The sequence below is a fragment of the Micropterus salmoides genome, unplaced genomic scaffold (assembly GCF_014851395.1).
Source record: "Micropterus salmoides isolate LMB-PRFRI ecotype aquatic unplaced genomic scaffold, ASM1485139v1 Ms_hic_scaffold_2, whole genome shotgun sequence".
NCBI lineage: Eukaryota > Metazoa > Chordata > Actinopteri > Centrarchiformes > Centrarchidae > Micropterus > Micropterus salmoides.
The window spans coordinates 10,313,306-10,337,411 of record NW_024041150.1 but is presented as its reverse complement, the minus strand read 5'-3'; the positions used below and the strand labels follow the sequence as shown (position 1 = coordinate 10,337,411).

At 40.0% G+C, this 24,106-nt stretch overlaps 1 protein-coding gene across 1 annotated transcript; it reads right to left on the bottom strand.

The window, feature by feature from the left end:
• Window positions 1-981: 981 nt before the first annotated feature.
• Window positions 982-16,775, bottom strand: muc3a (mucin 3A, cell surface associated). Its single transcript, XM_038730400.1, has 10 exons — window positions 16,125-16,775; window positions 15,699-15,744; window positions 15,559-15,608; window positions 12,864-12,985; window positions 12,628-12,687; window positions 8,722-8,893; window positions 6,043-6,204; window positions 4,883-4,968; window positions 2,161-2,396; window positions 982-2,057 (listed from the first exon to the last, which is right to left on the bottom strand). Exons 1-10 carry the CDS (start codon window positions 16,205-16,207, stop codon window positions 2,013-2,015), a joined length of 1,062 nt encoding a protein of 353 aa, XP_038586328.1. The 5' UTR covers window positions 16,208-16,775; the 3' UTR covers window positions 982-2,012.
• Between the last annotated feature and the right edge of the window lie 7,331 nt (window positions 16,776-24,106).

Genomic DNA, 24,106 nt, shown 5'->3' with positions numbered 1-24,106 from the left:
CAACAAGGAACACTAACGAACCAGCGGTATCGATGACCCGGGCCAACGACCCCACTGAGGTTAAATAGCTGAGTTTCCCTGCCAGTCAGTCAGAACTGAAGAAGTCCTTTGGATGAGGGACGAAACGTCTTCCAGTATCTTCAACCAAGTCCAGTTCCCCTTGACTTTAACCTTCGTTGGATGAGAAGTGATGAGGGCTATTTTTATTATTTAGGTAATGAATTTAACGTGGCAAATGACCAACTCATTGTGAACTCTGTCGTTGTTTCTGTATGCTCTGCTCGACTCTGGTCAGCTGATTGCTTTGTTATCACCAGGGCAGCTGCAGAGCGCTTTCTCATGAAACTATGCAACACTCATGACGTGACTGAAAGATGTGTTTCTCCATTTCTTTTTTAATAGTCATTAATTGGTTATAAATGCAGATACCAATTTAAATGCAATTAGCTCATATTGGCTGATAATATCGCCCGGCCGGGGTCTCTGACTTAATCTGGGACTGCCCAGGTCTGCAGCTCTGTGTGCACCAGTTGGGACATCTGATCTACACTGTGACTATGGGAGGAAGATAAATGGATGCTCAATTTCTATATTTCTTAAAGTGAATTTATTTTTAAGAGATTGGATCTTCTTGAAAGGTTTTCCATATTACCGTTAGTGCCCATGTTTTACTGAACTGTTGGAGGATGTCCAGGCTCTGTAAGCCCTCTCTGGAGGCTGACACGAGAACCAGCTCATCAGCATATGTCAGACATTTGACCTCTGTGTCCTACAGAGTAACACAAGGGGAGATGGACTTTTGCAGCTGTTCTGCAAAGTATTTCTATATATATGATGAAGAGGGTAGGACTCATATTGCAGCACTATTTCACCACCTTGTAGGCTACTGTGAGAAACAATTGATCCTTTTGTTTCTGGCAGCAATGCACCTGGTCTGTCGGAAGAAGAAATACATTATCACTGGGTCTGAAATTCCTCTAAAATCTACGTTTTTAATTGAAAGAACATTATTAAACAGTTAACACAAATAACATTACAGCTCAGATAACTACATAACTCAATGATTCTTTGCAAACTATGTGGTTTCAGCGGAGTCCATAGCAACCACAATAGAACCAAAAGCATTGCAATGCAAAATGTTCCTGGCCAGAGCTGAAAGAATCTTTGTAATAACTAGGCCAACAAACTACAACACATTTATCTCTAGAAAACACAATTTAATGCAGAAACTACCATAAAATATTACATATTACACTGAGAATAAAAGTAGAAGATGTAGAAAAGACAAAAAAGACTAGGACAAAAAAGTTAAGACATCTCACAATTTAAAGCTGTTATTATGAAACTAAAATATTTTGTGCTGTGGACCATGTAGCTATTACACATTTTGATTTTGATGTGATAGTTTTGGAAATATGTCCAGAAATATACAGTGGTTGCGCTTGCAGATTTGCATATTAAAGAAGACTGGACCATTGGCCTTGGCGGAAACCTGCACTTCTAGAGTGCCAATCTAGTTTTATCAGTTAATCCATCAGTGTCCCCATTTCTGAACCATGTCAGGGCCTCAGTGCAGTGATGGACCCTCAGTTGCTCCACACTGACAGTATACACTATATGTGACATGTTTCTTCTGTCTTCAGCGTTCTTTCACTGGTCTTATATGGGTGTGCAGTATATGTATTTGGTGCTCATCACCTTTGTTCTCTTGCCCTTTTATCATATAAATAATGAATACTAAATGATCAGCCACTTTGACACCTCTCTTATCCAGTGTTAACAAAACTCAAGATTAGATGCTGTAAAAAGGTAGCATTGATGACAGGGGCAATATAATCATTAATACTGTATATACAGTATATTAACACTTTGGCTTAGTGTCAGTTTAAGACATAAATGAATCAAGCAATATTATAAACATCTAAAATGCAGCAGGTATTAATAAAAATAAAAAAGAGCAGTAGTCTTCAGTTTGAAGAAACAGTAGAGACTTTTAGTTTTCAATGCACTGCTCAGGCATCGAAGGATGTCCTGATCTGAGGCCTGCTGATTGTCATCTGCGGAAAGATAGAAACAAGAATTATCAAAATGAGAAAAACGTCAATGTGCTTACATAGCACTAAACACTGATCTTCTGTGTTTCTGTAGATGTGCACTGACCGGCTGTGTGGATGAGAGGTCTCCGTGGGGAAGGGCTGGACTGGCAGACTGTGTGTATCCAGCACTAGAAGATGGCATATTGTGTCTATATGCTGTTTGTGATGCGGAGTACATGCTCACTGATGGGCTTGACTGTCTGTTGTCAGGATAGAAAGATGGTACAGGACCTCTGTAATCACCTGCCTCCTCTCTGTGGGTGGCTGTTTCTTCATGTGTGAATGAAGGGTTTTTGTTTCCTAAAAATAGTTTGAAAAGTCAGGGTTGATGGTAGATTCACATTTCACAACACATAAATCTATACCAACCTACAAAGGCAGACTGCAGTAAATACGGAATAATTTAAATTAGACAAAAAGGTCTTTAAAGGTTTCAGGGTAGCAGGCAAAATGGGTGACAGGAAAACAGTTATCCTGTCCATTTTATGTCATTTTATGCTGATTACAGCTAACGGGCTCTAAGTCAGTATACATATCTTGAATCCTTCGACCTCTAAACCTGTTGGAAAGAATTTCACCAAATTTGGTGCCAAAGTAGTATGATGTATTAAGCCATATCGATTGGTGCATGTAGTTGTGGTCTATTAATCGTTACTAGCTTTTTTATGCTGTCATTGCTGTCTGCGGCGTAACCACTGTATATGCAGGGAATGCAGTTGCATAGGGTCCCACAGTCATTGCAGGGCCTGTAATTTACCTCTCAAGTTGGTATAATTTTAATTTACGTGAAGTAATCTGACAACCGATAACCAATATTGTATCCATACAGTGGATCTGTTGTTGCAGTAGGTATTTCTATTAGTCATTGAGTTAAGCCTCTTACTCCATGGTGTCTCTGTCTCACACTTGATTTAATACATATTCAATAATAAAACAATAACATGAAATACTTTGACATACAAACACTCCATTGCCACATAACTCTACAGTAGGTACAACTAAATTAAGTTCAAATAAGGATGAATTCATGGGATTGTATGTTAAAGATGTGTAACGTGGGCCCGCACAGAATTCTAGTTAATATTGATTGACTATCTGCGTAGCAAAATCCACACAGAAGAGTAGCTAGCTAGTGAAGTGACAGCAACTGGGAAATAAACACGATGCGCCTCACTTTTGGAACTACCTCCCCCTATTCATCCGTTCGACAGAGTCCCTATCATCCTTTAAAACTTTGCTCAAAACCCACTTATTTCAAAAGGCCTACCCCACATAACTCCACCTTCCACCAGCTTCATGATGAACTACTTTCTTTTATTTTTTAAATTGTTTTTCTCTATTCTCTATTTTCTCTTAATCTTTTTTTATTTTAACTGTTTTCTGTAAAGTGTCCTTGAGTTATATGAAAGGCGCACACAAATAAAATGTATTATTATATTATTATATATATTATATATATTATAGCAGTCGAGCAAGAAAAAGCAAAGCAACCAAAAATATTCATTTTCCTTAAAAATAAAGACGGAATAGCAGCAAGCAGGAATTGCGAGCAAGAAGAGCTGAAGAGGACACCTGCTGTTAGCAACAGCAGCTCGCCATCTACTGCGGTGATGATGATGAGTAACGTTACATGCCCCTGAAGATCAGCACTAAAACCAGTACCCTTAAAGTGATACCGATATAAATAGAGTACTTCCTTGCATAAATGCCACCTGTGGAAGTCATAGTAGTTGATTTGTAGCCTATTGTTGTTATGGACAAGCAAGGAGATCGATTTCTTTTTTCTTTTTCAAATAACTGTTTTGAAATTGAATCAGATTGCTCCTCATCCAAATAAGATCATCACCAGAGGAAGGACGACAGCTTGGAAGTTTTTTGTATTTGAATTAGAGCCTGAGATCGCAGCTGAAAGTGAGCTGTTAACTTACAACCGGGTGCAGGCATAGCCTAGGGGTACCCATCCCTACCGGTTAGGCTATGTTTTAAGCTCTTATGGTGCTCCAACACCGATTTTGTCAAGTAGGCTTGTCTATCACTGTCTTAGCCTTACTATTATGACTCCTCTTCTTTATAGAATACTGTCTGGTTTCATTTAATTTAGGTGTTGACTATGCAGTGCATTTCGCTGTGGCTGGTCGTTTTAAATCTGCAAGTTTTCAATACTTTAATTTGATACTGACATTATGCTACTTTCTGCATTGGGGCCCCTAGCTAACATGCCAATATGTTACGCCCCTGGCTGTCACACAATTTGCTGTGACCTGGAATGAGCTAGAGACATGAAACTTTTTTGCATAACTGAAAATGATGTGCAAATGCTTTACAAAAAGTAAGATCTTAGTCAGGCTCATGGTCGTGCTATAATTAACAGGCAAAACATTTTAAACTTTGAAAGGCAGCTACCCACAAGCACATTTAGTCCAATTGACTTGAAATGTCAGTGTAACATGAGTTGAATTGGACCAATCCTGATTAAGTCAGCGGAGACATGGGGGACTAGATCCTGAACGTACACACTAAGTTTCGTTTACATCGAATAAAGGGGGGGAAATAGCGAAACTATGAGTGCGCCATTAATGAAAGGCTGCGTACAATGTAATGATGAAACAAGTGTGTCATTGATCTGAGCTAGCACATACTGCTAACACCTGTCATGTGTCACACTGATGTTCTGCAGGCTTCACTTTGGAAAATACAGCAAATACCAAATTGTACCAAAATCAAGTGTATGTGTGTGTGCGAATGTGTGTGTGTGCGTGCGTGTTTATAATATACTACAAACTTACCAGTGCCTGTCAGACTGTTGGATCTGGACCACTCAAAGTCCTCATTCAGCCACTGATTCACAAGCTTTTCTTTTATGTCTCTTTTCCTGCAGACACAGAGGAAATATTTTATCATTTCATTACTTGTAAACCTTTCTAGTCCTCCAACCACTCAAAGCATTTTACTACATGTTACATTCACCCCATTCAAACACTGATGGCAGTGGCTACCGTACAAGGTGCCAACTGTTCATCAGAAATAAACTAATCATTCACACAGGGAAACTGCAGATTGGGAGGGATGGGGATCCGACCACCGACCTTCTGATTAGTGGACAACCCGCTCTACCTCCTGAGCCACAGCTGCTGATATAAAAAGATATATACCTATCTTAGCCATAGACCTTAATTTTTTTCTAAACTGAGAAAAAGCTTTGGATTTGTGGTGACAGTATTCTGCACCTACACAATACTACTAACAATAATTGGGGCGGCTGTGGCTCAGGAGGTAGAGCGGGTTGTCCGCTAATCAGAAGGTCAGCGTTTCAATCCCTGGCTCCCCCTGGTTGCGTGTCAAAGTGTGATTTGGCTGTTCCGCCAGTGTACGAATGAGTGTGAATGTTAGTTTCCGTTTGAGCACTTAGGCTCAGTGTATGAAGGTGTTTGACTGGTGAATGCAGATATAGTGTAAAAGCGCTTTGAGTGGTCAAAAAGACTAGAAAGGCGCTATACAAGTACGGAGCATTTACAAAAGTTCTAACTTTTAACTAAATACAATAAAATATACAATACAGTAGATAACTAATTGATAAGTATAACCATATAGCTAATTTCAATCAGTAAGTACTTACATTTCAAAAACATATGATAAAAAATACACTTACATTTAATCATTATTGTACTAAACTAATACCGCTTTTCACACTGTATAACCTGAAATAGACTTTTTAGTGACAAATTATTATCACTTTATAGTAAGAGAGATTGTTTTCTTATTATTTAATCAAATTCTGCAATCTAAAGCACAAATTAATCTGAAGTACTGATGTCAACTATGTTGATGGTGCAATGGTATAATGTTTAATGTATTTTCCCAGGATGGAAAAGTCAAGCAACAGCTTTTAATTCTCTCCTACTGCACATAGTAACATCATATGTGTAATCAACAGACAGCTGCTTACTGTTTTTGCTTGTTTTTGTTGATCAGTACGTATGCAGTCAAGGCTCCCACAGTCACCAACAGACATACAAGGGTCACACTTAACCCTGCGTAGAAAGCAGTCCTCTGTATAGGTAAGCTACAGTCATCATTCAAGTACCAAGTGGAATTCACATTTTGACACCTGAAACACAGGAGGAAGAGCAAAGTTAAACTATTGCTAAACAAGTTCAATAAAGCAGCACAAAGAAATGTTTCATTAAATGTGTAATATAGCTGCAAGGTGTGATTCCAGATTCAAACCTTTTCATGCTCAACAGAATCAAACGGCTCAGTTACCCAAAACTAAAGCCGTAGGCAGCAATGAGCGGGTTGCAGGCTTCACAAAGCTGAGAAAAGTCATTTCAGCAAGTTTAATTCTGTGAGTGAGATCAATGAGTCTTGTTTCATCATTACACTATATGCAGCGTTTAAATAATTGCACACTCAAATTACTGCTAGTAGACCCTCCCTTTATTGGATGTGAACAAAACTGAGTATGTTCAGGACTCAAGGTTTGAGGGGGGGCAGGTTTTGGTGGGATCGTATTGGTGCACATCATTTCCAATTACAGTATGGTGCCAAGTTTCATGTCTCTAGCGCATTCCAGCTCATGGCAAACTGAGCACAAAAGATAAAGATCAATAGACCACGCCCACATACCCCAATCAAAACGACACTTAGGAATTCGATTAATACTCGCCACCAGAGCAGGTGCACCAAATATGGTGAAGTTATGTCTGTGTGATTTTCGAGGTACATGTTTTTGGCATTTGTGGCAACCTTATGGGTCGTGCTCAAAATCTTGCTCAAGATATCTACCAATATTTAATGATTTTTGGACAAATGTTTATTGACTGCTCTTGCTCACTTAGAATAGAATCTCTCAGTCCTGCAAGTGTATTCCAAATTTGGGGTGGTGATGACATGAAACAAACATGTGACTTTTGTCTGGGAAACGTTTGATTCCCACTACAACACAACATCCACCAATGTGTCCCTGAGCAAGATACTTAACCCCTAGTTGCTCCAGAGGCGTGCGACCTCTGACTTACAGTATTCTGCAATTGTAAGTCGCTTTAGATAAAAGCTTCAGCTAAATGGGAAAATGTAAATGTAAAGATGGTATTGATTTGTGTAAATTTCATTAAATAAAACAATGATTAAATATGTTCCTTTGGAACCTTTGGACTAGGACAAGATGATGACAAGATGGCATTGACGTCCCCAAACATTAACTGTGACCATACCAATGTGTGGTGTAAAAATTCTAAAATTCTCTTAAAGAGACAGAAGACAAAATTTCAGTTTGGAAAAATTAAATTTTTTACAAAACTCTATGTGATTGAAAACAGGAGATGACAAAAGTGTGTGAAACTGTAGTAAACTATAGCTGAACGTTAGAAATGTAACAGCCTCCTCATTTATGGTTGAAACTATAAACCAGCACAAAAATGACAATTAGCATACCAACATCAACCACCATGTTCTGAGAAGACACATTACAAACACTAACATAAAGTAATATTTGCATTTTGGAACATAAACATTGTTAAGGTGAACTGCAACACAGTCACCTTCATTTCTGTAAATAAATCCGGATGTGTGTCCTTGAGGTACTTTGCTAATGTGGAACTGTTTCCTCCTTTAGTCTGAAAAGTTCATACTGAATACTACTGCAAACTGGTTTTTGCGAATTTATAACTAGTCCCTGATAATCCACCTCTCAGGCAAAGTACTTTCATGCAGTATTCTTACTGTTTTTCTTTTCAACGAGTCTAAATCTTCCACGTGTTGGATTCCCGTTACCTATGGTACCTTTGGTACCAAGAGCAATGAGCAAGCACCGATGTGTTTTAGTCCATAAATGACAATTGCGCATCTTTTGGCCATGAGTCGGCAGGGTACACAATGGATTCTTAGTAACTACGGTGACTATGTGTCTTCTTTTTCCCGGACATGTCCTCTTTTTGGGACCTACAAAATATGTCCTGCCGGGATTTGTAAATTGCCCAAAATGATTTGATTTTTTTAGTTATTGTGTGGGTTTTTAAGAAGATATTTTATTGTCACATACATGTTGCAAAATTCATTCTCTGCATTTAACCCATCCCTCAACGGAGCAACAGGCAGATGTGAAGATGTTTATCATTATCTGGTTACTGGCACTGATTGAAGGACCCAACATGTTTTTGTTGTTGGTGGAAGAAACCCACACAGACACAGGCAGAACATACAAGCTCCACACAGAAAGGCCAGGATGACTGAGTCTTGAACCTGCGTCCTTCTTGCTGTGAGGCCACAGTGCTATCCATTGAACTTTATCTTTATCTACCAATCACAGCCTGGGGTGGGACATTTCAAAAAGGTTGTTGTGGTGCAACAGCAAACGTCCAAAAAGAACCATTCATGTAGAATGGTTCTGATTAATGACAAGTTAGCACAAACAAAGTAGAAAAGCAGGTGTGATTTCTTTGGCGCAGTGAATGCCTGTAAAGACCTGATACATAACAAACTTGGAAAAATATGCAAACATTAGTTTGTTCATTACTTTGCAGCACTATTTGTACGGTATGAGGTGACAGGGAATTGAACAAATGCTGTTATTGTTCTGTTTATTACACAAGAAAGTTTATAAAAGCAACAAACTGAATGAACTTACTCGCAATAAGGTCCAGTGCTGCTGAATACGTTGCAGATTCCCTTATTGTAGCATTTTTTATGATGTGAATGTTGACTATTACATGCAGTCACACAAATGATCTTTCCTTCAGCAGACACAGGTTCGTAGAATTCAGCAATGTCTGGATTGTCCAAAAGCCTTTCGCATAAAGCTGGTAAGAGAAACAAAGACATAAAGCATTATAGCCTAAATTGTTATCATGAATTATTAGAGCGATGGTGGTCTACATTGCCATCAGTTAAAGTGTTATTTTATCATGTAAAGTTAGGATCACAGTGTTAAAACTGTATGCACTCCTTTTTGTATGTAACTGCCCAGGCTCAGCAGTAGCACATGTATGTGTGTAAGCAAGCACGTGTGCTTTGGGAGCAGAGTGAGGGAGCACAGTAACACAGCACCAAGACACCAGCAAAGGAAAATGTAGAAGCAGAATTAGTGAAAATTGTGTTACAAAACATCCATCAATATAGTCCATCACAGTTAGAATGTCCTGTCTCCAGCACACAGCACAAAAGACACCAGCTTATTCCACAAAGTCAGGTTATGGTTAAAAATAGCATGATCAGCAGAGGGCATGCCTAGGACACAGAGAGGGGGAGCAGTGCAGACATCAGTGCAGTCAAAGAACAGTCATCACTGATTATTCTGAATTATTTTAATCTTTTTACATTACCTAGATGTGCCTTATTTTCTACTTAGAAGTGGTGAACTGTAGTCATGAACACAGAAACAAGCTCACTGTGGTTAGATCCTTGAGTGGGAGCATTGACTGCAGACACTGAGACTATGCATGCCTTGTCCAACTGTCATCTACTGTAGATTATGACTGCAGGAGAGGCTGCAGGTGTTCAAAATCTGCTGACGCTGTGACAGTGCATGCTTCGCTCTGCTGTTATTTATTGTTGTTATGACTGCATGAGGAACTGTTGATGTATTAGTCTGCTGATATTAAGACTACATGTTTACTTACTGATTAAGGGTTTGACTGTCAACTTCCAACCTCTGATTATTACAGCCTGTGTGAACTTTGAGCGAACGTGCTGAAGGAATTTTTGCTGAACAGAAAAGGCGACAGATGCTTGATAAATACGCGTCAGATAGTGAATGACAAAAAAGACAGATAGATGATAAGCAGAAAACAGCCAGCACAACATCAAGATTACTGTAAGAAACCAAGCATTAATGAAAGATACAGCATTACATATGTTATTCTTGTATTAATTTTTGAGGAAATACAATTGTGTGTCAAATTATGCATGAAAACTTCAAAAAAATACGGTGAGACTGAAGTCGAAATGTAATGGAGAACTTCTTATCCAGTAATGTAAAAATATAGAAAACCAACAACACAGTAATGAATGACAGCAGAAAACAGTGTTAATTTGTAAAACAACACATGTAAGCGGCATGACAGCAGAGGATAAGAAGTTCACCATAGGGAGAGTAGGGGGGAAACCAGCCCAGAGGGGGATATATAAGGCTGTCTGCAGACCACAGGATTGACACCATCCTCCGACCTGCCGGGATGTTGTACGGGTTTATCTGTCCTGTATTGGAATAAACTCTTTTGCACTGACTCTTGACCGTCTCCAGATAAGTTTTTGACTGCAAACTTATTGACTATAGTAGAAAGTTAATAGAGTATTTTTTGTTAGTAAGTTTAAAAAGCTGGTGAAGGTGGGACTAGACTTTAACTGGCCCAGCCTGGTCGTACAAGTTCAGTAAGCGCACTGTCAATAGCTTTGCAAATATGCATTTACACTTCCCTCCAAAGTTCCCTGATTACAACGACTGTAGGCCAAAGAGAAACTGTTGAAAGTGGCACACAAATGTCACAGAATGAGACACCTGAATTTCAGCTGCACCTGTATCTACCTGTGCTCGATACTCTCATCAACGAACTGGACCGACGATTCACGGGAGAGTCAATAGAACTTGCATGGGAATGTGCAGCAGTGTGCAGATGTGACAAAAATGGAATTGAAACTCTCATTTAAAAATACGCACAGCTGCTAAAAATTCTCCCTTTCCTTGTTGGAGCAGAGATGGAGCATGTTACTGTCGTCCCTGTTTCACTTAAGCATATTCAAAAGACTGTTAAAAAGGACAGCTGTTCAAATCTCTACAAGATGCTCCAGTTGGCAATGACTCTGCCTGTTGGATCTGCCACCTCTGAGAGAATTATTTCTGCAATAAGGAGAATTCCGAACTGGCTGTAGTCAAAGATGGGAGACATAAGGTTCATTACTTGCGGTTCTTCACATTGAGGACAACATTACAGCAATGCTATCAAAGAGTACATGAAATGAAAGCCTAACTGTAGTCTGCAATTTAAACAACATGATATTTTACTTTAAATAGACTTAACTTTATGGTTAGGCTTCAGTGGTGTGTGAAAGCAGTCGCCAGTCAGTTAGTAGTTTATTTGAGGATTTTCAGTCAGCACTGGTGAAAATTACTAATGACCTTCTAACTGCATCAGACAAAGGACTTGTCGCTGCATTCAACACCATTGACCACCATATCTTGTTACAGAGACTGAAACATTTAATTGGCATTAAAGGAGCCGCTCTAAGCTGGTTTAAGTCCTATTCATTAGATTGATCTCAGTTTGAACATGAATGCTCCATGCACATCAAAGTTAGTCAGGTTCTGTGCTTGAACCAATCATGTTCACTTATATATGATTCCTTTTGATAATATTATCAGGAAATACTCCATAAACTTTCATTGTTATGCAGATGATACTCAAGCCAGATGAAACTAATCAGTTAGCTAAACTTCAAGCTTTCTTCAGGATGTAAAAACCTGGATGACCTGTAATTTTCTGATATTAAATTAAATAATCAAACTGAACTTAGTGTACTTGGGCTCAAACACATCCGAGACTAAAGATGTAATTACTCTGGATGGCATCGCCCTGGCCTCCAGCACCACCGTGAGGATTCTCTGAGTTATCTTTGATCAGAACATGTCCTTTAATAAAACAAACTTCAAGGACTGCCTTTTTCACTTATGTAATATTGCAAAAATCAGGACTAGTCCACGCATTTGTTACTTCTAGGCTGAATTACTGCAATTCTTATTATGCTGCTAGAATATGTTCCTTAAGACTCTTCTTAAGGTGATCCAGAATGCTGCAACGTGTGTACTGACAAGAACCAGGAAAAGAGATCATATTTCTCCTGTATTAGCTTCTCTGCACTGGCTCCCTGTAAAATCCAGAATGGAATTTAAGTTGTTAAGCGACAGAAATTAAAGACAGTTATGGCGCCAGTATCGAGCAGGAGCTGGACGATCAGTTAACATAATCAGCTCTGCAGCTTTTTTGGACATAATGTTAACTAATTGCAGAGTTAAAGAGACTGATAAGGACAATGATGGAGCAAGCTATGAAGAGAAGAAGAGAGCATAACCGAGACCAGTTGGCAAGCTATCCAACAAATCAATCACAAGTGTTATCTAGCAATTTTGGTAACATGAAACTGAGATTCATCGCTTACAACTAACCCTCTCCGTTTTGTACAGCATTACGATGTTCTCATGATAGAAATTGTGCCCAGGATTTCAATCCTACATAGTGCCATAGCGGCAATGATAGTGACATCATTCACCCTATAACCAGTCAGTGTACCATCAACATGATTTTGAAGCAAATACAAATACAAATACTACATGATGTTGCTTTAAATGTATTACTGAATCATTTAAGCAGGAAAATATGAAGTCTCAAAGCAAATTGGACCATGTGCGAAATTCATGACAGATTATGTCAACAGTTATGTGAAAGAAAATGTAGGAATTGGAATAGGTATTTGGTGACGAGCATGTCAATAATCACTAATGAATTTCATGTATGCATACACTCAGAGCAGTAATACTTACATCTCAAATCTGTTTCTGTTGTGTTCACTTTGGGCGGAGATATGACACTGTAAGGACAATCTGAAAATTCAGAAGACAAAAGATTACTTGCATTATGAATACCACAATATCTTAAAACGTGTTTTTAATCAGAGGAAAAAAAGAAAATGGTTTAATCCAACGTAATGTTTGTTGCTAATGAAGCGTTTGGTTTGTGACTAGTGCATGCTGTACACTATATGATTATGTACACTTACCTCCCGTGCAGTTAACAAGTTCGTAAACAGCTTCCTTAATGGATTTGAAATCGTCCATATATAGTTGTTCAGAGCTGGCATTGTTTGGAATAAACAAAATCACGTCGTGTGTGACTCTAACACTGAGGCAGAAAGAAATTCATACAGTTTAACACCTTGCACTCTACAGCAGATTACTGTAACTTTATGATTTACTTAGCTGTAACCAGTTCCTGAACTGCATATTGTAACATAATGAATGCTTTGTATATCGTGATGTAGTGTACTATTTTTTAAATTATTTTTACTAAATGAATCTCAAATGTCAAATCTCAAAGGGTGTTTTTTTCCTTGCTGGAATCCCGAAGAGAAGATTTTTTGTTAGGTTGCTGAGATTAAAGTTCAAACTCATTCATTGGGGGCTTACCTGTGGGTATCATATTGAGCACTGAATGTATAATACACTGTTGTGAGCTTCAAATTCTTGTGTGCTTTGTGTACTTTGTTGTCTGCAAGGGCGCAGAATTTAGTATGGACATGTCCCTACCTTTCTCCCACTTGGAGAAGTTGTTACATTAAATATCTGACCATGATTTATCTGAATTAATTGACATGAGAAAAAAATAGGAAAGGCCAAGATGGAAATCAACCACTTGTCTTCCAGCAGTGTCAAGTCTGATTTGGGTACATTTGGTTAAGCCTTTGTTCCTCACTTTCAGGCTGAAATAGGTGTTTACTAACAATAATAAAGATAGAAATAATAGTATATAACTTCACCAACAAAGCATATTTTGAATTAAAATACAATGGCTTAAAGTGCCATCCCAAGCAATCAAATCTAATTCAATGTATTAAAGTGCTTATTCAGTGCTTATTCAGTGCTGTACCTCGTGCGGGACAACATAGCAGGGTGACACTGACTGTACAACAAGAAGGGGCCCTACTAAAGTGCAGAGTCATGGACAAATTATTTTATAACTGTCTGTATACACACACATTGTTAGGATTAGGTTTTGTGCTGTTGTTTTTCCTGTGTTTATTTGATATTGTCATGGTTTGGAGTTTTGCAGTCTAGTTTATTATTTTGGCTCATTCGCTTTAAGTTTTCTTTGTAACTGTCTTATCTCTCATCTTAGTCCTTAGTCTTATCTCCATGTTTTAGGGTAGTCTCGTGTCCTGTTTGGTCTCGTCTCTGTCTGTGTCCTGATTTTGCTGTCTTTCCATGTTTTTGCATTTTACTTTGGTAGATCTGTCCTTGTGTGTTCCTTTCCTGTTACTTTACTTTCTGTTTATTTTGGTAACCTTCTTTACCTGGTGTCCTTGTCTAGCTTTGTCTGATTACTTGATGTATCTCAGCTGTGCTTCCCTCCCTGCTCGTTTACCTGTGTATATATTGTCCCCAGTTTTCTTCAGTCTTTGTCACGTCCTTGTATTGTCTGTATTATCTGCATTATCTGCGTCGTCCGTGTTGCGTGTTCTGTGCCTTCCCTGCCCTTTTGGATTACTTCATTGGTTTGTACTTTGTTCACGGATTCTTCCCTTTGGATTATGTTTTGTTTGGAGTTGGAGTTCCCTTTTGTTTGAACATTTGCCGCTGAGCTCCCAGCGTTAGCCTGTTTGTCTTTTTGTAAATAAATCTTTGTTTGAACTGCATCCTCCTCACCTACGTCTGCATTTGGGTCCACACCTCTGCCTTCACTCTGCCAATCATGACACACGTACTCACATGTATAAGTAATACACTAATAAAGAAACAAACATCACACACATACATAAAAAAAGAGGTCAGTTGAGCCATCGTTTGACATGAGTCTTAAATGTCGGGTAAGTCGGACATTCCCTTATTTTGTCGATTATCCCAGAGAAGCCAGAGACGCTTTAAAAGTTTCAGATTTATGAAACCTTTTTTTTTATATTAGAATTAAGCTACTTTCTAGCAATATTGACAGTAAGAGATTGGGAAACTGATTTAGTCCAGATTTGACTGTTGCATGACTCATTATAGAGTCGGACCGAATTTCAAGGTCATACATGCTTTCATATAATCTCTTCTTGAATTCATTATATTTAATTTATAGTCATTATATTTAGAAACTTACCCGAGGATCTGTCGTTTGCAGAATCAGTAATGTCACAGTAATATATCCATTTACACCATGTTTTATTTGTTTATTTTACCTTTTTTTTAAAAATCTTTTTTATTGTATTTGGGTTCATTTGTATTTATTTATAGAGTTACATTTTTTCTTTCTATATTCTTCTTCTGTATTATAGAAACACACTTGTTCATTCTTAGCAGTGTTTCTCAATTTGCACATTTTAATGCCACAAATGTGTTATAAAATGGTTGTATGTGTTTCTCAATTTGCTTGTGTTTTGCCTATTTGCATTGCATGAAGCTCTCTCAGCTACCATAGAAGCACCATAGCAGGTTGTATAAGCAGTGTTTATGTACCAAAACCACACATTTCTGTGGAATCTACTTGTGCAAAGAAAGTAGTGAAATGGACTTTTCCTATGGCCAACGGTCTGCCAACACAGACAGTAGTTTTCAAGTCATAACACTTTTGCTCGATCCCTGTGGACGTGTTTTCTCTCCCCATCTCACTCTCTTTCTTTTTTCTTTCTATAATTTGGCAATGAAAGCAAGTGGGCACTTTCGCTTCTTGTCTCAACCTAAACGTAAAATCATTAAAGGTGTCTGTGCTATAATTACCCTTCGGCGCTTGGTGCGATACTGTAGACAATCATGGCTGATAATCTCATCTGAAAAAAAAAAAGAAATAACAATTAATCGCTAAAAATAACTGATCTCAGATTCAATATCTTGTTGGCAAGGTGTTTTAATTGATTTACCTCTTCAACAGTGTTGTCTGAGAATCGGACTGAAGGACCGCCACGGCTAAGAGAAAAGAACAAGAGAGAAACGTTCATTAAAAAGCACTTGGCAATTAATCACCGTCATATTTAAACAGAAACATTTTGTACAAACAAAATAACTTTATTTGTATATGTATTTGTCTGTATTTGTATATAATGCCTTTCTAGGCCTTTCGACCACTCAAAGCATTCATACACATTCACACACCGATAGCACAGCCACCGGGAGCAATTTGGGGTTCAGTATTTTGTCCAAAGACAGTTTGACATGCAGACTGGGGGAGCAGGGGATTGAACCACCAACCTTCTAATAAGCGACAGCCCCCCTAAGCCGCGGCTGCCCCCAGTGAAATCTGGAAAAATACATTGAGTTTTGTTTCTGAAAGATTGTAGAAGTATTACCTGACACTAGTTACCACCACTTCTTTAAAGTTTGCTATCTTCTTTCCCAGGTAATATGTTTCCATCTGAAATAGCAACAACATAACATAAATATAATAAAAATAGAATTTCTATAGAATGGAGGAACAATGGTCATATAAAATGTCATATGTGTATCCTTGATCATTTATCCAACTTCAGATGAACTTTGTCTGTACTAAATGGAGTAGTGTAAAATCCCCAGTAAATGAGCTAAGGCTGACCAGGTTCATTGAAATGCCACCAAGATCAAAACATGGCGAACCATCATTCCCAATCATATTGCAACGTCCACCAAAACAATTGCAACATTACTATGAGCCTTATCGCTCTGCCCAAGTACAGAGTCAACAACACAGAAAGTTACATAAACACAGAAAGTTACACAAATACAGAAATTTACACAAAAAAGTTTCACTTTACTAAGATTTGCTTATCTTGGTCACTTGCCAAAAATCTAAAATCAAAGCAGTTGCAATAATTTAAAATATGATTTCTGGTTCAGCCCACTACATTTGATAAATGCAGATTTACTCTCGTGCTTTTTCTACAGTCACTACACAACTAGTTTTGTAAAGTCCCCAATGTTACAACATACTGCCACACTTAAACAATAGCATATATGTTGCTGTATCTTGGAATTACAGAAAATAAATACAGAAATAAATAAATGGTCAACAAATAAATAAACATCCGATTAAATGCACAAAAATACAATAATTATTATTGGCAGTTATTTTTTTATTTGTGTGTTTTAGTGTTTTAGTTTTTTTCTCCCTTTGCATTTTCTAGCCGATTTATCGGCTCCCCTTTTTCCATCTCAAGGTCAGGTTAAGAAGCTTTGCTCCTTATGGATGGCTTTCTTCAGTGAGGTGATCAGTGAACTGAAGCGTTTAGCAATTCTACCAGCCATGTCTTATTACTTTTTTGCGTGTACGCTCTGACAGACAGTGTTTTCAGTTTGCGGCATACATGGACAAAGAACTGCGGTAAAATTAGCTGTTGTTTGTGGGAAACACACTGACCACAACCAGCAGCAGCAAAATCCACACGTATTTGGCCCTTTAAGTAAATGCAGTTAAACAGAGCAGAGCTAGCTGACAGGCAGGGTTAGAGACTTTATCCTGTCATTTTCTCAGTGTTCAGCATGACGGTTAAATTTCAGATTGAATGTAGGTTTTGCTGAAACAGAGTTGCTCTGTGTTGGTGCACTTACCGTAAAGGCTCAAATACAAGTGCACTCCAGATTTAGGTGTGGCTAGCTGACCATGTGGTTCTCACAAACAACAGCTTACTTTCCCGCAGTTCTTTGTCCGTGTATGTTGCTAACTGAAAACACTGTAAGTTAGAGTGTCCATGCGAAAAAAAATGAAGACATGGCTGGTAGTGTTGTTTTCAAATAGTGTTGCTAAACACCACAGTTAATGGAAGGAAGCCATCTCTTGTTGTCAACTTTGTTGATGTGTGCACGTAGGGTCAACCCCTGCCATCTGACTGGTGGTCAACCAATAGGCGAGAAGTTGACCCCTTGAGACACAGTCCCCCCTCATTTGCATAATGAGGCAGAAATGCATAGAGAAACAGAAAAGGGGGAAAGCAAGGAGAGGTAGAAAATGCAAAGGAAGAATAAAACAGACAAAAATATTAACACAGACATAAATAAATACATTTTAAAAAGAAATAATTAATAGATAGAGTTGATGATTATTATTAAAGGACAATAAATAAAAATGGAAATTATTACAAAGGTGAATAAATAAACAAGCTAATCCAAAGAGATATATACATGTATGTCTTATTGTATAATTTAATTCATGCCTACATTTATTTATTTACTATATTTTTTTATATTTAATAGGATTTTTATTTATTTATTCAACATTTATTTATTTCTGTATTTATTTTCGATTATGTCAAGATCCTTCCTCCTTAGGCCAGTACCTACACTGTTATAAAACACTCATCCAATTAGTTTACCTGTTCTGTGAAGTTTCCAACAAACTCTTTGTATTCAGTTGATGTTTTATCTTCATATTTTTCATTAAAGGTCTGATCGATCACCATATTAATCGCAACTGACCTGTTGAGTGCAACTGCAAAAGAGAATCAAACATATTGGACACCATAAATGAAAAACTGAGGACAATGGCTAATAAAAAATTGTGATCAGTATATTTTAGTCATACAGAAATTGCAAGAATTTGACAGTACCTGGCTCAAAAGATTCAATGAATTGACAAAATTTTCCAGTGAATCCACCAAGACATGTGCAGTTGAATCCATTAAAATATCCCCCATTTTGGCACTTGTAGGGCTCTACTGTTGTGACTTCTGTTGGAGTGGCAGGTGGTGTTGTTGGTACTGTGGTTGGTGCTTTGGTTGATGGTATGGTTGTTAAAGTAGAGGATGGTCCAGTAGGTAGGTCTGTTGGTGTTATGTTTGGTGTTCTGGTAGTTGATTCTGTTGCAGGTGAGGATGTTGGTCCAGTTGGATGGGTAGATGGTGAGTTTGTTGTAAAGGTGGCTTCAGCTGATGATGTAGTCTTAGCATATTCAGATGTGACTGAGGTGGAGGATGTACTAGCAGGCACAGATGATATGCTCCCTGTAGAACCTGTTGGTTGAGGAGGTGAAATTGTCTCTACACCTGTGGATTCAGATGCGGATGTGGTACTAGTTGGTTCAGATGTTACTGTATCTGTAGAACCTGTAGATCCGGATTGCATTGTGGTCTCTGCAGGCTGTGATGTTAATGTGTCTGTCTGAGCAGTTACGTCTGGTAATGTGGTTGTCTCAGCAGGCTCAGCGGTTGTTATGTCAGTGGGATTGGTTGGTTCAGGGACAGACGTTGTCACAACAAGTCCAGACGTAATTGAATCAGTATGACCTGTTAATTCAGGTACTGAGGTGGTACCAGCAGGCTCAGAGGTTAATGTGTCTGTTGGACCTGTAGGTTGAGATGTTGATATGGTCTCCGAAGGTTGTGATGTTAATGTGTCTGTCTGAGCAGTTACGTCTGGTAATGTGGTTGTCTCGTCAGGCTCAGCGGTTGTTATGTCAGTGGGATTGGTTGATTCAGGGACAGACGTTGTCACAACAAGTCCAGACGTAATTGAATCAGTATGACCTGTTAATTCAGGTACAGAGGTGGTACCAGTAGGTTCAGATGTTACTGTATCTGTAGAATCTGTAGGTTGAGATGTTGATAGGGTCTCCGAAGGCTGTGATGTTAATGTGTCTGTCTGAGCAGTTACGTCTGGTAATGTGGTTGTCTCAGCAGGCTCAGCGGTTGTTATGTCAGTGGGATTGGTTGGTTCAGGGACAGACGTTGTCACAACAAGTCCAGACGTAATTGAATCAGTATGACCTGTTAATTCAGGTACTGAGGTGGTACCAGTAAACTCAGAGGTTAATGCGTCTGTTGGACCTGTAGGTTGAGATGTTGATAGGGTCTCCGAAGGCTGTGATGTTAATGTGTCTGTCTGAGCAGTTACGTCTGGTAATGTGGTTGTCTCGTCAGGCTCAGCGGTTGTTATGTCAGTGGGATTGGTTGGTTCAGGGACAGACGTTGTCACAACAAGTCCAGACGTAATTGAATCAGTATGACCTGTTAATTCAGGTACTGAGGTGGTACCAGTAGGCTCAGAGGTTAATGCATCTGTTGGACCTGTAGGTTGAGATGTTGATAGGGTCTCCGAAGGCTGTGATGTTAATGTGTCTGTCTGAGCAGTTACGTCTGGTAATGTGGTTGTCTCGTCAGGCTCAGCGGTTGTTATGTCAGTGGGATTGGTTGGTTCAGGGACAGACGTTGTCACAACAAGTCCAGACGTAATTGAATCAGTATGACCTGTTAATTCAGGTACTGAGGTGGTACCAGTAGGCTCAGAGGTTAATGCGTCTGTTGGACCTGTAGGTTGAGATGTTGATATGGTCTCCGAAGGCTGTGATGTTAATGTGTCTGTCTGAGCAGTTACGTCTGGTAATGTGGTTGTCTCAGCAGGCTCAGCGGTTGTTATGTCAGTGGGATTGGTTGGTTCAGGGACAGACGTTGTCACAACAAGTCCAGACGTAATTGAATCAGTATGACCTGTTAATTCAGGTACTGAGGTGGTACCAGTAGGTTCAGATGTTACTGTATCTGTAGAATCTGTAGGTTGAGATGTTGATAGGGTCTCCGAAGGCTGTGATGTTAATGTGTCTGTCTGAGCAGTTACGTCTGGTAATGTGGTTGTCTCGTCAGGCTCAGCGGTTGTTATGTCAGTGGGATTGGTTGGTTCAGGGACAGACGTTGTCACAACAAGTCCAGACGTAATTGAATCAGTATGACCTGTTAATTCAGGTACTGAGGTGGTACCAGTAGGCTCAGAGGTTAATGCATCTGTTGGACCTGTAGGTTGAGATGTTGATAGGGTCTCCGAAGGCTGTGATGTTAATGTGTCTGTCTGAGCAGTTACGTCTGGTAATGTGGTTGTCTTGTCAGGCTCAGCGGTTGTTATGTCAGTGGGATTGGTTGGTTCAGGGACAGACGTTGTCACAACAAGTCCAGACGTAATTGAATCAGTATGACCTGTTAATTCAGGTACTGAGGTGGTACCAGTAGGCTCAGAGGTTAATGTGTCTGTTGGACCTGTAGGTTGAGATGTTGATATGGTCTCCGAAGGCTGTGATGTTAATGTGTCTGTCTGAGCAGTTACGTCTGGTAATGTGGTTGTCTCAGCAGGCTCAGCGGTTGTTATGTCAGTGGGATTGGTTGGTTCAGGGACAGACGTTGTCACAACAAGTCCAGACGTAATTGAATCAGTATGACCTGTTAATTCAGGTACTGAGGTGGTACCAGTAGGCTCAGAGGTTAATGCGTCTGTTGGACCTGTAGGTTGAGATGTTGATAGGGTCTCCGAAGGCTGTGATGTTAATGTGTCTGTCTGAGCAGTTACGTCTGGTAATGTGGTTGTCTCGTCAGGCTCAGCGGTTGTTATGTCAGTGGGATTGGTTGGTTCAGGGACAGACGTTGTCACAACAAGTCCAGACGTAATTGAATCAGTATGACCTGTTAATTCAGGTACTGAGGTGGTACCAGTAGGTTCAGATGTTACTGTATCTGTAGACCTGTAGGTTGAGATGTTGATAGGGTCTCCGAAGGCTGTGATGTTAATGTGTCTGTCTGAGCAGTTACGTCTGGTAATGTGGTTGTCTCAGCAGGCTCAGCGGTTGTTATGTCAGTGGGATTGGTTGGTTCAGGGACAGACGTTGTCACAACAAGTCCAGACGTAATTGAATCAGTATGACCTGTTAATTCAGGTACTGAGGTGGTACCAGTAAACTCAGAGGTTAATGCGTCTGTTGGACCTGTAGGTTGAGATGTTGATAGGGTCTCCGAAGGCTGTGATGTTAATGTGTCTGTCTGAGCAGTTACGTCTGGTAATGTGGTTGTCTCAGCAGGCTCAGCGGTTGTTATGTCAGTGGGATTGGTTGGTTCAGGGACAGACGTTGTCACAACAAGTCCAGACGTAATTGAATCAGTATGACCTGTTAATTCAGGTACTGAGGTGGTACCAGTAGGCTCAGAGGTTAATGTGTCTGTTGGACCTGTAGGTTGAGATGTTGATATGGTCTCCGAAGGCTGTGATGTTAATGTGTCTGTCTGAGCAGTTACGTCTGGTAATGTGGTTGTCTCAGCAGGCTCAGCGGTTGTTATGTCAGTGGGATTGGTTGGTTCAGGGACAGACGTTGTCACAACAAGTCCAGACGTAATTGAATCAGTATGACCTGTTAATTCAGGTACTGAGGTGGTACCAGTAGGCTCAGAGGTTAATGCGTCTGTTGGACCTGTAGGTTGAGATGTTGATAGGGTCTCCGAAGGCTGTGATGTTAATGTGTCTGTCTGAGCAGTTACGTCTGGTAATGTGGTTGTCTCGTCAGGCTCAGCGGTTGTTATGTCAGTGGGATTGGTTGGTTCAGGGACAGACGTTGTCACAACAAGTCCAGACGTAATTGAATCAGTATGACCTGTTAATTCAGGTACTGAGGTGGTACCAGTAGGCTCAGAGGTTAATGTGTCTGTTGGACCTGTAGGTTGAGATGTTGATATGGTCTCCGAAGGCTGTGATGTTAATGTGTCTGTCTGAGCAGTTACGTCTGGTAATGTGGTTGTCTCAGCAGGCTCAGCGGTTGTTATGTCAGTGGGATTGGTTGGTTCAGGGACAGACGTTGTCACAACAAGTCCAGACGTAATTGAATCAGTATGACCTGTTAATTCAGGTACTGAGGTGGTACCAGTAGGCTCAGAGGTTAATGCGTCTGTTGGACCTGTAGGTTGAGATGTTGATATGGTCTCCGAAGGCTGTGATGTTAATGTGTCTGTCTGAGCAGTTACGTCTGGTAATGTGGTTGTCTCAGCAGGCTCAGCGGTTGTTATGTCAGTGGGATTGGTTGGTTCAGGGACAGACGTTGTCACAACAAGTCCAGACGTAATTGAATCAGTATGACCTGTTAATTCAGGTACTGAGGTGGTACCAGTAGGCTCAGAGGTTAATGTGTCTGTTGGACCTGTAGGTTGAGATGTTGATATGGTCTCCGAAGGCTGTGATGTTAATGTGTCTGTCTGAGCAGTTACGTCTGGTAATGTGGTTGTCTCAGCAGGCTCAGCGGTTGTTATGTCAGTGGGATTGGTTGGTTCAGGGACAGACGTTGTCACAACAAGTCCAGACGTAATTGAATCAGTATGACCTGTTAATTCAGGTACTGAGGTGGTACCAGTAGGCTCAGAGGTTAATGCGTCTGTTGGACCTGTAGGTTGAGATGTTGATAGGGTCTCCGAAGGCTGTGATGTTAATGTGTCTGTCTGAGCAGTTACGTCTGGTAATGTGGTTGTCTCGTCAGGCTCAGCGGTTGTTATGTCAGTGGGATTGGTTGGTTCAGGGACAGACGTTGTCACAACAAGTCCAGACGTAATTGAATCAGTATGACCTGTTAATTCAGGTACTGAGGTGGTACCAGTAGGCTCAGAGGTTAATGTGTCTGTTGGACCTGTAGGTTGAGATGTTGATATGGTCTCCGAAGGCTGTGATGTTAATGTGTCTGTCTGAGCAGTTACGTCTGGTAATGTGGTTGTCTCAGCAGGCTCAGCGGTTGTTATGTCAGTGGGATTGGTTGGTTCAGGGACAGACGTTGTCACAACAAGTCCAGACGTAATTGAATCAGTATGACCTGTTAATTCAGGTACTGAGGTGGTACCAGTAGGCTCAGAGGTTAATGCGTCTGTTGGACCTGTAGGTTGAGATGTTGATAGGGTCTCCGAAGGCTGTGATGTTAATGTGTCTGTCTGAGCAGTTACGTCTGGTAATGTGGTTGTCTCAGCAGGCTCAGCGGTTGTTATGTCAGTGGGATTGGTTGGTTCAGGGACAGACGTTGTCACAACAAGTCCAGACGTAATTGAATCAGTATGACCTGTTAATTCAGGTACTGAGGTGGTACCAGTAGGCTCAGAGGTTAATGTGTCTGTTGGACCTGTAGGTTGAGATGTTGATATGGTCTCCGAAGGCTGTGATGTTAATGTGTCTGTCTGAGCAGTTACGTCTGGTAATGTGGTTGTCTCAGCAGGCTCAGCGGTTGTTATGTCAGTGGGATTGGTTGGTTCAGGGACAGACGTTGTCACAACAAGTCCAGACGTAATTGAATCAGTATGACCTGTTAATTCAGGTACTGAGGTGGTACCAGTAGGCTCAGAGGTTAATGTCTGTTGGACCTGTAGGTTGAGATGTTGATAGGGTCTCCGAAGGCTGTGATGTTAATGTGTCTGTCTGAGCAGTTACGTCTGGTAATGTGGTTGTCTCGTCAGGCTCAGCGGTTGTTATGTCAGTGGGATTGGTTGGTTCAGGGACAGACGTTGTCACAACAAGTCCAGACGTAATTGAATCAGTATGACCTGTTAATTCAGGTACTGAGGTGGTACCAGTAGGTCAGAGG